Below are 14,944 nucleotides of genomic sequence, written 5' to 3'. Positions count from 1 at the left end.
TCGTTTTACATTTTTACTATATGTCTTCCCAAGTTAGCTGTTAGATGCTCTAGCTTCCTGACATACTCTTCTAAGCCCCGGGGCAGCTCCTATTCCTCAGTAGAAGACCTGCGATACTGCCTCAATCTCTTAGCAGATTTCCTTAATTCCAACGGGGGTTTCTGGGCCACCAAAGGACCTCCCTTTACCAGAGTTTCCTCAGATGGGGCTTCAATCTGCGTCTTTACCGAATAGCTCGCGCCAGACTGAGAGGACACAACCTTATAACGTCGCCACTTTCAGTGCTGCGTTTCCTCGAGGCTGTCATCGCTTTTTTTGGATTTTCTTCAATAATATAAAATTTAAAAAATAAAATCCACCTTTTTCGTAATGTCCATCATAGAATCAAAAGATATCCCACACGGCACAAATTGTGGTGAGGGGCAAGAGGGTTTTTTTCGGGGGTAGGAAAATATATTCCCCAAATACGGGGTCGGATTTTTTGTGGGGTAGGGGGTAAAAATATGGGGCTCGGGATCGGTTGAGATTCCAAGGGGTTAAGTCGGGAGAGGAAAGGGTCAGGAGAAAAAAGGAGAGGTAGTATTCCTCTAGTTTGTCTTTAAGGACTTAAAAAATGTTAACTAAGACTCACCTAGCTAGTGATGTAGTAATACTAACGTCAGCCTTCTATTAAGAAAAATAACTCAGTAGCCTGTTTATTCTTGTAAACCACCAAAACTACCGAATATTACCTTCTTACAAGAGTAAATAAGGCTGAAAACACAAAACGTGAAAAAAAATCCGTAAACCAAAACTCACAATTCACTAATAAACGTGTCTACAAAAATCGCTATCGATCCAGTCAAAAAATTTACCGATAAAACCAGTCCAAACACTCAATAAACACATAGAAGCAAAAACCACATCCGTACAGAGCGAAATCCACAACTGAACTCAATGGTTTTAGAGCTGGCTGTTCCTGTGTACATTACGTTTTCTGCATAAAACAGCTTATTAAAAAGTCATTAGCCTATAACAGAGAGCTTCATGTAGTATTTATTGACTTGAAAAAAGCTTAAGACAGTGTTCCAATTAAGTATCTTTGGACAGCTGATTAAGAATGAAGAGTTACAGAAATTTATATAAATACAGTTAAACATTTTTATCTTGATTCTAAAAGCAGGGTTAAGGTTAGTGCACATTTGTCGGATGACTTCGTTGACAATAAGAGTTTACGGCAGTGATATTGTATTTCCCCAACGTTATTTAAAATTTATTTACAGAAGGCGCTGAAATATTGGACTCATAAATGTGGTCAAATGGGAGTTTTGTTGGAGGAAAACTGTATTTACAATTTATTGTTGGCAGATGATCAGGTCATTTTTGCAGAGAATAGGGATGATATTTTGTATATTATGATGAGTTTATTTGCTGAATGTAGGAAATAGGGACTGCACATTAATGTAGAAAAGACACAGTACATGGTGATTGAAGGAAAAGGAGAGGATTTAGAAATTCCGGTAGGAATTGTGAACCATTCTGAGGAATTTAAATATCTTGGGATAACATTAACATCTGATGCAAGAGATACTACGGATATTATGATAAAATTAAAAATGGGAAAGGAATTGTAAGAAGATTGTATTCGGTTTTGTGGAATAACCATATCGCAATGAAAAATAAACATAATAATTTAAAAATTTAGTTGAAAGTAGGGTGGCTTATGAATCTGAGCTATGGACACTACATGAAATAATGAAACAGAGACTAACGGCTGTAGAGATAATGTAATGGAGGAGATGTTGTCAAATTACATTGATGAATAGAATCAAAAGTGATAGAGTAAAAGAAATTATGAAGGTAGAGAATGTAGCAGTTAAACAACTACTATGGTATGGTCATATGTACAGAATGGATTCAGACAGACTGCCTTGTCAAGTTTGGGAATGGCAGCCATCAAATAGAAGAAAGAGAGGAAGGCCACGAAAGATGTGGGATAATGATGTGGTGAAGCGTGTATGGAAGAGCGTGGTTTGCTGGACAAAGCGAACAAGGATAGGAAGGCTTGGAGAGTAGGATGCGGGAAATGGTCCTAACCGCAGTAAACAGACCACTAAATAATAACAATAATTATTATTAAGGTTAATACGAATACTTACTCTTCATTAATTTTATTAATATCAAGGTATGTTACCAAAGTATTTGTTGTGTTCACGATGTAGTGTGAAGAAATTTTCTATATAGTGAGCGGCCTAGTTAATAGCAGGAAGCAGGGCTGCACCCAGCTCAGGCTTTGGGTTCACCAATCCCCAAAAAGAATTTCAAAGAGTCAGATATACGAGTCAATCGCAATATCTGATGAAATCAGCGACGCCACAAACGTGGAAGATGTAATTGTTGCTTCACTATTGACCACATTCTCGTTGAATTTGGGCAATATGCGGCCTTTTGCGTAAGTTCAAGTTAGCTGTTTATATTTGAGACTTGATAATGAACGACAAAGATATCCTTTATAACATCTTGGGGTTTTTTGCAGAGTATAAAAGTATGTAACTATTTCTGATGCAGTGATGAACTCCTAGTTGAATTTAAATGTTTTACTTCTTTGTTTTAGATTTTATTTTTGTTGTTTAATTCATATATAATTTTGATTATTTGCGCTGTTTTTTTTTGTATAGTTTACGAAAATATTTATTTTGTCCTTACACTCCTACGCCGGACCCGAAATTAAGCATAGAACAGCGTAGGAGGTGTCCATTTTACTCTAACAGCCCTTCCCACCTACCGGCAGTATATCCGGCTTGGCAGGTCGGCTGCCGGTCGAATCTTTATTTTATGTTATATTAGTAAGCAATCCATTAGAGTACCCCACTTCCTATGTAGCTTTTAGCAATGATCCTACATGAGGCTATCCAGGTCCCAATTGTCATTATTAAAAAACTATCACAAAGGGTCCCCGATTTCTCATCCAGAACGGCCCACCTCGGCGAACCGTCCTCTCCAGATCGAGGCTGCCCTCCTTAACTAAATACAAGTACAAGTTACCCACGATCAAGGTCCCAATCGTCACGGGATTTTGTCTTCAATATTCTAGAAGCTAGCTTCTCCACATTTCCCTAGGTCTGCCTACTGGAAAGCATAAAACCCATAGTCCTCTCTGGAGTAAGCCAGGTCAAACCCAGCTCCTGTCGAATACCATCCCATCTACAACTGTAGTATATGGAGTTCTCCTGTGTGTCCTGTGATTCGCAGTATCTACAAACAGAGGTAGCGCGTTACTAAACCGGTACAGGTACCCCTCAAACTCCCTGTGCCCAGTTAGCAGCTGGAAGAGGTAGAATTCCACCTCCCCAAACCCACGCTGAACCCACAGATGAATGCTACGTGTAATGCGTCTTGTCCATTCTCCCGTAGGAGAAGCATTCCAGACTTCCTGCCAATCTCTCAAGAGGATTTGTCCAGCCTCAACTTTAGGCATTCCTTTATACACTCTTACAGCACTTGAGTCCTCAGCAGAACAGGAGGAATGCCCAAAACCACTTCAGCAGTATTACGGGAAACAGTCCTGTATGCCGCAATAATTTAATGGCAATTCGCCGCTGAATAGACGACAGCCTATCAACTTTCCTTTTACTGGTAAATTACAAAAATATTGCTTTTCTACATTTTCACTTACGCTGTTTTATTTTATTTGTTTCATAATCTGTTTCTAGTTTCGGATTTTTATAGTTTATAATAGTGACTCTGCATCCCCATTAGTCTTGTTAATTTGATTTTATGATTTTATTTATGATCTTTTTTAAGTTTTTTTAGTGTTATTTAATTGCAAGATCTAAATGTATTTATTAATTTTTTGTTTTATGTATTTTACAGATGTTGTGTATTTTGTACAGTGCCCATTAATGTTTTTGTGTCCCTTAAAATACATATATATAATATATTCTTTTGACATACATTCGAATGATTTGAATATAATTACATCCTAATATTCTATGAAAAGTAATCTTATTGTACCACCATTATGTGCTCGTTTCCACATGTTTATTAATTCATGAATGTTTGGTTCTGTTGTGTGACAGACCACTCACTTATGATAATTGATTAAACATAAATTTAAAAGTGATAATAGCTTTGTAATTTATTATCATTGTTGTTGTTATAAAGCAAATATTCAGCAAATTGTGAATGATAGCTTGTTGAATATCAAGTGTTGAAAATCAATTACATTAAAAGAGAAAAAAGAAATTACTAAAAGTCTTTCACTGTTAAAAATGGAAGGTGAACTGGCAGTTATTATTAAACAGATTAACTTTATATCCAAATTTGCTGGGATTGTTCCTTTGAATTTTGAAAATACCAAATTATCGATTTTCTTCAAATTATATGCAGGTGCAATAGTAATCTATTGTTTATCGTTCTTTTTATCCTCTTTCACATTGTATATGAAATTAGAAAACTTTGAAACCGGTCATTACATTAAGTTCTTTGTTAATATTACAATAATGATAAATTTTTTTATGTCTATTTTTGGTAATGTGATATTTGAAAAATATTTAAAAGATATTTTACAAACACTATATGAAGTTGATATTAAGCTGAAATTTTACTTAAAAGATGAAATAACAACATTTAAGAAAAGATACATTTACTATGTGATAATTAACATAATTATAATGAATGTTACATACACATTTTTTCAAGAAAACAGGTTAATATATGTTATTATCATCATGAAATGTAGGTCAATGAAACTTCTTCAGTGGGTAACATTTTTGAACATAATTAAAATCCAGATCACTAGTATAAATAACATTCTTCTCCAGATGACTAGTAATGAAGAAAATAATATTGATAAATTGTACGATGTTATTACGTCGTATAGGAAAGTTCATAGTTCCAGTAAGAAATTAAGCAATATTTTCAATATCGATGTATTGTGCTATGTTGTTCTACTTTTCTGGCTGTGTGTTGAAATTGTATATGAAAAAAGCGAAAGTTATTTGACAAATTACATGATTTCACTCATAATTAAATGTTCTTTTAACTGGAATCTACTTTTTCTTATAATTTTACATTGCACGTCTGTTACAAAAGAAGTAAGTAAAATTAATTTACATATTGTATAAATTATCATTTTACAATATAAAATTTTACTAAAATATACAAATTTTCTTTTTGTGCCGTACTCCCCGACCGGGTGTTTTACTCTTTAAGACTTTAGGAATTGGCGATTCCATGGCCCAGGCCTCTGCAACCTTTGTTCAAACTAGACGCCAAGCTGCTGACTCTGTTACACCAAACACATATACGAAACCATAAACACTACTCAGTTTACAACATATACCCTTACAAAGCAACACAACGACATTGAACACTTAACACCTGGTGGTGTTGTGTCACAATATATGGAACGCCACTGTAACCCAAGGTGAAAACTGTCGTGTTGATAAGTGGATGGCTCTAGGTAGTGAGGCTTGAACGATGTTTTATGGGCACCTGGACAAACCCAGTTGTGTTTAGATCTAGCCTCTGTACGCGTGGGTGCTGCAGAAGTGGTATGTATTTACCCGGTACTCGTGGGACCAAAATTACTGATCTTGAAAATCCCTATGATGGTTGGTGGTCCATAAAAAAAAACCACCACAAGATGTCATGTGGAAAGACCTCACTCAGCTTTGTCTGAAGAAGATAAGAACTCTATTGAAGATAGTAGTTTAGATAGCAACCCGTTCAGAATATAAAAACATTAGATTTGTAGTTCTCAAAAAAAAATTAGGAAGGGGCTACCTTTAAAAGGTCTCACCTTTCCTGATAAATAAAGTGATAACGTTTTTAAGTGTTTCACTAAAAAGGTCAGGAAGTTAAGGAACAGGTCGATACTGGTCTCGTTATTATGACGAACCAAAGAGCGCCTAAGGCGTCAAAGAGAAGGGTCATAGCGTCTTCGGTAATATCGTCCATGCTTTATGCGGTGCCGGTTTGGTGGATTTCAGTGCAAGTAAAGAAAAACCTGGCACGTATGATCAGGACCCATAGGAGACTGTTGCTTGGAGTGATTTCTGCATATAGGACGGTCTCCTATGAGGCTTTGTGTGTGCTCGCTGGAGTCCCACCGATTGATTTATTGGCATTTTTTTAAAAGTGCCAATAAATCAATCGGTGTCTCTTTCAACTCTTAAGACCAGGGAGTTGGAATTCACGAATCAAGGCAGCGGCTAATGGCAAAGTGGCAGGACTGGTGGAATGAGAATGGTCCTGGAGGTAGAACAAAGAGACTCATCCCCGATATTAAAAGCTGGATATACAGGAAGCATGGGGAAGTGAATTTTTCCGTTGTCACAATACTTTACAGGGCATGGCAACTTTAATTTTTACTTGTACAGAATCGGTAGAAGAGCATCGACGGAATGTATGTATTGCGATCGCGAAGATGATGTCGAGCACACATTTACTGACTGCCATAAATGGAGAGAAGAATTAGTAGATATCGATCTATCATCTGATGATAACGGCAGATTAATTAATCACATGTTGCAGAGTGAAGATGCCTGGAAGAGGGTTGATTCAGCTATTAAGAAAATATTAACGCAGAAAAATGAGGACGAGAGGAGATTGGGGTTCTAATCTTAGTATAGGGAAGGGCGAATAGCCCCAGTGGTGAGGACTGGCATGCTGAGGTGTGCCAGTTTCGATGAGTCACTGGGGACTCCAAGGGTTTTCTTGATAGGAAAGATCAAAGAAAAGACCCAATTGTCACGTCAAGACAATCACGGTATGGCGTGGCGATATATATAGATGGGCATATCAATAGACTCAAAAGAACTGACCGGTGAGCCGACCTGCCATGACATACAGCCGGTAGGTGGGAAGGCCCATTTGAGTACAACAGGCACACCCCTGGGTGGCGCAATACCAACCAGTCGTACCAGCTCAGGGGAGGAGAGTAAAAAAAAAAAGGTCGATACTGGTCTAGACATTTCTTGACGAACAGAATCGATCACTCATGCGTCCCACCAGTATATGTGGTACCGACATAAAGGGGTACGCTACAAATTCTTGAATACCAGCCGAGAAGCAATCTTTGGCTGATCAATTAGGAGATCAATTTTATTGAGATTGTCAGTGAGCTTCGTCTGCAAATTATTGTAAAAGTAAAACATATAATGAAACGTCAGAGCGGAGAAGAACCTACGGGTAGAGCGGAAAAGTGAATGCAGTGCTACTGTCAACAATTAACTCCGTTCAGTTAAGACCACTACGTCACCGTAGAGCTCCTCGTGCAGAAATAACCGTCCAGAAGAGGTTAATATTTGTTGTTAAGTAGTAGGTTTATTTGCCGTGAAGAAAGTAACACATATTTGTTTTAGTGAAGTGTGTACATATTTATCCACAAATATTGCATTCAAGTAGGTGTTGATGTTTTCATAATCTTAGTTATAAATGATACATGCTATTATTAAATTATAAATTATTAAATATCTTTTACGAACATAATATTTTATAAATTTTTAGGTCCAAAAATTGATAAGCTCCGTTGATTCAATTTTAACATCTTACGATCTGACTTGCTTAAAGCTTCAGGTAAGTTTTCTAAGTAATAAGTATTAAATACAACTAATACATGTTAATCAGTCATTAATGATTTTTAAATCCTCGCTGGATCTCATGTTATCAGAAAATGCACCACTATGTGTACGATGTGACCGCCGCTTGAGTATGGATACCTTTGTAGATTGTAAATGTTACGCAGCCTTATGTCGTAAATTTAAATTACCAATAAGCATTCACCGAATCCTGGAGAACGGTAAGGAAGATATAGAGCGGCTGTTGTTATTTTTACGAAGTATCAATATACTTCATAAGATTTAATTTTTTTTTTTGTCGTGTGAAACCAAGAGTCAGTTTTTTATTTTTTTCTATTTTTTTAATCCGTGTTGTATATTCTATTTTAGTGATTACGTTTTTTGCTTTCCCGTCTAGCGCTATAACAGAGCTATAGCTGTAGAAGGGAAAGAATTATAATCGGTCCAATTTGGACATGCGCATTTTCACCGGTGTTAGAAGTTTTGACACCTAAGGAACCCAAAAAACCGGATGTTCGTATGTATGAATGTGTGTTCAGTGTCTCACACCTTATATCTCCAGAGCTTACTGGACCAATTTTGACCAAAATTGGTCAGATTACTTCTGTATATGGAGCATTGATGGTATTAAATTTTTAACTTAAAAGGTCAAAGGGATGACCAAAGGTCAAAGGTCAAAGGGTAGAGCAAGGTCATCCTCAGTATCTCGAGATTTCCCCTAATTAAGGTCTTATTTTTCTTAATCATATTTGTTAATAATTAAAAAAAAATATAATGATTCCCAAAATAATTTTTCAAAATCGCATCCCATCCCAAAATATGCTCTAAAGTAATGGTTAAATGGGTATACTGCGTCATTATTACTCCCTTATCACCACAATGAGCGCTAGTGTAGCACTGACGTACAGCTGTTGTAAGAAAATATTATATATAAATAAAATTATAAATATTTTAAATTAAGTTTTGTGTGTAAGTGTGTGTAAGTCGCATATCAGAAAAAAGCCGCTGACGGGAAAGTCCTACATCTGTGTTGGCAGCTTCTTTCAATTACTGAACTCTTTACATTGTATACATACAATATACCAATAACACTTCGCAATTTACAATATATAAATTTACGCATTACACAGCAACACAATAACATCGTACTTTGTTTCTTCTTACATTTACACTCGGTGGTGTTGCGACAACTTACAAAACGCAACCGTAACTCAAGATGGGAACTATTGTGTCAATGGGTGAATGGTTCTAAGTAGTGAGTCTCAAACGATATATTCTGGGCACCTGGGCGATCCCAGTTGTACTTAGCTCTTGCTTCTACACGCGTGAGCTCGCAGAGGTGGTCCTGTATTTTTCAGGTACTCGTGGGACCAAAATTTCCTGACCTCAAAAAATTCTTAAGAGGGTTGGTGGAAAAACTACTAATATTAATCCAGTGAAAAGGCCTTACTCAGCGTTGTCTGAACAGGATAACAGTTTGGAAGAAGAGAAGAATATAAACAGTGGCGCATCCCGTCTACAACATAAGGATATTCGATTCTTAGTTTTGTAAAATAACCAGGATGGCTATTTTGCCTTCATATTAACCCTTCATAAGGTGTCCCCTTTCGTGATAAAAAGATAGTAATGGGTTCAATTGGTACCCCCAAAACATTAGAAAACTGAGAGACGGATCGATATTGATAGAGATTTTTAATGAGGGACTGAGTCGATCCCTCTTACGTATGACCAATAAGGGGGGTATAAGTGTAAGTGAAGTATGCAACAAGATCTTGAATACCAGCCGAGGAGTAATTTTTTGCTGGGATTTTGGGAGATCGACGTTAGTGAAATTGCCGATGAACTTCGTCCCCAAGGTGTTACAGAGGTCAAGAAAATCATAAAACGTCATGTCAGGATGGAGGAACCTACTCCTTTCCTTATCAAACTTCCTATATCACCAGAAAAAATAAAAGTAGGTTACATGTCAGTTACAGTATGACCATTTCCACGCCAGTATTTGAGGAAACCTAATGGCAGTCGCAATTAAAAATCTGTCGGTGGTTTGTGGTCCGCTTGAAAAACCAATAAACAGGAGAGTTTGAAGAGATTTTGAGTTTGAGACTTCGATCGACGTTGTCAGTCGAAGATGTCTAACGAAATAGAAACAAGGGATGTACCAGAGAGTGGTAAATTATCAAAAGTTTTTAAGGTAAATTTTAATTGTTAATTTTTAACTATTTACTCTAGTAATTTTGTCGATATGCTAAAGGCATACGACACGGATTGGAGGAAAGAAATCCATAATATACTGCATGAATGCGGTATACAATGGAATCTTCTTGCATTCATAATGGTTTGCTCAATAGCCAACCTTTCTTGTTTGGGGTGAAACTACGTTATCTGAAAATCTCACACTGAAAAACGGAATACAGCAGCGAAGTATCTGAAGTGTCACCTTGTTTGCTTTAGCTATTAATGCTATAGTAAACGGTGTGCGGAAACCCGTTATGTGTTGTTTATTTGTAGACGATTATTCTATTTTCGTTTCTTGTAAGACTTCAGCTACTGCAGAGAGGCTGCGCAAAAACACAATAACCCCATTAGTATTGTGGTCTAAACCCACCGGGTTGGTCTAGTGGTTAACGCGTCTTCCCAAATCAGCTGATTTGGAAGTCGAGAGTTATAGCGTTCAAGTCCTACTAAAGCCAGTTATTTTTACACGGATTTGAATACTAGATCGTGGATACCGGTGTTCTTTGGTGGTTGGGTTTCAATTAACCACACATCTCAGGAATGGTCGAACTAAGAATGTACAATACAAGACTACACTTCATTTACACTCATACATATCATCCTCTGAAGAATTATCTAAACGGTAATTACCGGAGGCGAAACAGGAAAAAGAAAGATGAAAGTATTGTGGTCTAAAACGACTAGGTTCACTTCTCCCCAGATAAAACAAAATGCATTTGCTTTTCTCCGTTGAGAAAACATATTGACTCTCAATTTTTTTTATGTGGTGCTCCAGTTGAACCATGGCCGCACGATAGGTTTGTAAAATTGTGATTTGACCTACAAATTTTGTAACCAAAACCATAATGTAATCTTATGCATTTTGCTATCGAAAGCTTTACAGTAATTAGTTAATGTAAAATAGATTTTAATCTTGTAATCAGTTTATTTTTTCTAATTTGCAGTAAAAAAATATTGCCAATCCTTTACGATATTTTGCTTGATAAACTGGCTCATTTTGGTTCAAAATCGACTTCAATCTTTCTTGAAAACATTTGGAGAATAATTGTTTCAACCATTGTATTAAAATGATAGGGCAGTATTTAGAAAGATGTTGTTTTTCACTCTTTTATGGAGAATTACAGTATCCGAACTTCACTAATGAGAAGGAATGTTGACTAAATCTTGATTAACAGTCAGCTTTAAATATATATTGTATTTGCAATAGAATTAATTCAACAGAAATACCGTCCATTTATAGAAATTTTTCTTTAGTTTATAACTAAAAGAGTAGTTTCTTGCTCTAAAAATTCTTTCCCATTTTCCATTTCATTATCAAAATTGTTGTCGCAGCTAGTTCAATCTCAGGCATGTAGTAATTAATTGTTTATAAAATTCAGTAGCCAAACTGCCGAACTCCGTGGTGGAGTGAATTTGGAGATCTATATAATAAATTCCATTATGATGAGTGCTAATTTGGGACAGTCAGGTTCATTTTTTTTTGTATTTTCTTATCTGAAAACCGATAAATTCTTTATGTCATTTTTGAACATTTTGTTTATTACATGTCCATCGCCTGTTGTCCATCTAGATTCCCACAGTAACAAAGTATAAAAACACTTTTACTATGTATAATATTCTCATCATGCGATCTTACTTCAGAAGGACTGATTATCTTTATATTTGTGGCTGCTAGAGCTGTTTCTAACTCCACCAATACCCATTTCGACAACAATATCCTAACATTAAGTGTAGCAATTACAGTGTTCTTATAACTAATCTTCTTTTCTATTGCTGATAGGTTTTGGTCATAATCTTCCTATCACTATAATGATTGGGTATGGATAAATATTTGTCTGTGAAATTTTAAAATCTGAGTGAGAGTGTAAAGAGCTTCTACTGAAGTGAGAGAGTCTGCGTAACGTGTTACAACTTGGGAAAAAATTTAACCGCTCTTAAAAATTAAAAAAATATTTCGATTACGCCAAAATCAGTCAATATATTGCAAATTATGAGAGCTACTTTGCTATTCAAACGTAATGCCAAGTAATAGAAAAAAATCAACTAAAGTTTATGGACATAAAAATTCTGAGCGTTTGTTCTTCATGGTAACTATGAATTCCCTTCTCAATCACTTTCTTTAATGTATTGAAGCATATTTCGACCAAACTAACCTCTTACTTTGCTTAAATCGACGTTTAACTTATAGTCACAATGAGCAACACTCCCCATAAAGGTGGCGTTAGTATTCTTTGGAAGTTAAATTGGCTCCTTTACTATCCGGATTTCCTATACGACGAGTAGAAACTTATACTTGTTTTGTGGCTGCTGAGAACAGTACAGTGAATATGTGTAATTACTGGCAGTATAATAAAAACTTCAGATTCTGCACTAATTATAAAATGTCCTTTTTAGCTTCTGCATTTTATATAATTTAATGATAGGATCAGTGAAGTTCAAACAAAATTTGGATGTGTAATCACCATGCATATTGTCTTTTTTTTATTATAAAATAAAATAATTGTAACTGTACGCTATACATTATATTTTATTACTATAAATGTAAGTTAACAACTTTTGATTGCAGTTACAGTGTTTTATTTGTGAACTGAAACATTGTCCTATTGATTTTCCTGTATACGACTTATTTACAGTAAATAATTCACTTGTTCCTTCAGTAAGTAAAACAATATACTATAATATTTATTTATTAATCTATTCATTAACAGGTCATGTATAAAATATCTCAAAGAGATAATTTTTAATTTATACTTTGGTATAATTTGTTAATTCTAATTAGTAATTATATAATTATGCTTGTACTTTAGTATGAAATGAGCACACATAATTACTAAGTTATATGTTAAATAAGTTTCTAACATATTTTAACTAGTAATCATCAGTTTTTAAATAAACTTGTCTGAGTGAATATTAACCTGTTCTTTCAATTACTTAAATTTTGAAAATTATTTTAATAGATTAATCATGCTGCTTAAGAAGTAATGTACAGTACAAGAACTCTTCAACAAAAAGCATAAAGAAATAGTAAATATAGAGAGGAAAGGTTTTCATTTCTTAAATTGTCATTATATGGTAGAAAGAGAATTAATAATAGAAATAAGGGTTGCACGTTATAATAAAAAGTTTAATTATGTCCAGCTATGATTTTTTAAGGAAGGCCGTCTCGAAACATTTCTTATAATTTGCAAAGCAGAATGGGAAATAAGGGCTCTGGAAATTGACGTTTTTAAGGTGTTGACATATATGATAAAGCATATAAATAATTGTCGCGAGAACTTTGCTTACAAAATAATGTAAATAATACTATTCACACTAGAAATGGGTAATAAAGACTTTAGTCGGTTTCATCTACAAAGAGAAATTGTGAAAATCACAATCGATATAGTACGGTACATCTACAACTGGAGATGTAAGATTGAAGAAAGTACTTCGGTATTAGAAATGTAATCAGTTCAGGTTCTGTTCAAAAGGACTTGGATATCCTATCATAAATTTGAAGTTTAATAAAAACTTTACTCTTGCTTTAAAATCTGAGTATATACAGTTCAGAAACATTAATTGTAAAGCAACCACATGATGAAAAATTAAGAGTTTCAAAAACGACATCTACCTCGAACAACAGTCGTAAAGTATAGAAAGTTCCACTACCGGAGATCTAAAAAATCCTGAGATAACAATTAATTTCTTTGGACCTGTTTAGTGAATAGAAAAATGTATAAAAGTTTCTGTGGTGCTCTTAGAGTCCATTGTTGTACGCTAAATATTCGACTAACAAATATATTATGAATAATCAATTCTTAAATCAAAAGAACTAGAGCTGATTTAGTCATATGATTTACTGTGTATAAGACTTTTTTAACATTGTCAATCGTTTGTACAACGATCTTGTATGTATTATGATCAAGTTAATTTATATATTATATGTAAAATTAAAATTATTATTATACTTTTATTAATTATTCTTAAACATAAAGATAAAGTTTGCTAGAAATTATTTAAAATTTTTTTCAGGTAGTTGGAACAATTATCACTTATATCATAATATTCGAACAGTATGATACTGAACAGCATTAAATGAAATTAGTAGAGGCAAAAATAAGAGTGAAGATATGTTGTTAATTTTTAATTACTTTACGAGCAAATTCTTGGATTCCGTCTGGGAATTATCGAGGTGTGCAGTGCGCCTTTCTATAATTGTGTAATAATTAAGTTTGCCCGTGCTTGTAGACTCGGCCGAGAACATTACTGGCGGCATGCTACTTACATTTTAGCTGGAAAAATGTACAATTGTATTCCAATATTAGCACTGTTAAAAGATCCCAGCGGATCCACTTAGACGTCACTCTGTTACTCGTATTTTGTGCTAGTATACCCTAACAACTGAATTGATGCAAGATAAAAAGGCAGGATTATTTTATTGCTACAAGAATATCTAAATATTATAGCTTGTCCTCGCATGCCGATCACTTGTTTGTTTTTTCTTTGATTATTTAATTTTTCTTTAAATATTTGTGTTTTGTAATCAACAACTGTTAAATAAACAAATGTAAACGGAATAAAACCATAACTTTTTACTTTGTTAAAATGTTCATTAAAAAGAAATTCTGTATGAAATTTTAAATACACATATTGTAGGAAAAGCGGTTAGAGAAAATGAGTATAGAAATAATTGGAAAGATGTTATTTGCAAGACTTTCAGTTATAGAAAAAACTTGAAAATAATCAAAAAGTAGTGAAGTTAAAAAACATATTATTAATCTTGTGAAATTTAAACAGTTTGAATTATTAAAAAACGATAGAAACAAAGAAAGTGAAATAAATCATTTCTTTCATTACTTGCCTTAACTTGTTACAATTACTTTCCATCAAACAGTTTTCGGATATTTTCTGTTGCATATCTATTGTTACGACTAAACTGATGCAAATACTTCATAAGAATTATATTCATTGTGTTTACATTGTAGTTATTGAAAAACTAACTTGCTCATTTTGTCAAAATAAACATTCTTGTATTAGAAATAAATTTACATTTATAATAGTTTAAATTTACTGTGTAAAATAAAAACGTAATGAAGTTAGATTAAGCAAATGAGGTAATGTGATGAATAACAAATATTTTCTTGTCTATCTAATTGTCTATAACTTTT

General features: G+C 34.4%; 1 protein-coding gene across 1 annotated transcript; it reads left to right on the top strand.

Annotated features, from left to right (window-relative positions):
* The first annotated feature begins 4,724 nt into the window (after positions 1-4,724).
* LOC142317451 (uncharacterized) lies at positions 4,725-13,871 on the top strand. Its single transcript, XM_075354017.1, has 3 exons — positions 4,725-5,075; positions 12,364-12,457; positions 13,813-13,871. Exons 1-3 carry the CDS (start codon positions 4,725-4,727, stop codon positions 13,869-13,871), a joined length of 504 nt encoding a protein of 167 aa, XP_075210132.1.
* Positions 13,872-14,944: the final 1,073 nt, after the last annotated feature.

This window comes from Lycorma delicatula, chromosome 1 (assembly GCF_047948215.1).
Source record: "Lycorma delicatula isolate Av1 chromosome 1, ASM4794821v1, whole genome shotgun sequence".
Lineage (NCBI taxonomy): Eukaryota > Metazoa > Arthropoda > Insecta > Hemiptera > Fulgoridae > Lycorma > Lycorma delicatula.
This window is presented reverse-complemented; position numbering and strand designations above follow the sequence as displayed.

Excerpts from the sequence above, each read along its gene's own strand:
- LOC142317451 (XM_075354017.1), top strand. The coding sequence starts at position 4,725 with ATGAAACTTCTTCAGTGGGTAACATTTTTGAACATAATTAAAATCCAG. Across the intron at positions 5,076-12,363 it reads GCACGTCTGTTACAAAAGAA|TTACAGTGTTTTATTTGTGA; the intron begins GTAAGTAAAATT and ends TTTTGATTGCAG. Across the intron at positions 12,458-13,812 it reads TTCACTTGTTCCTTCAGTAA|TTGGAACAATTATCACTTAT; the intron begins GTAAAACAATAT and ends TTTTTCAGGTAG.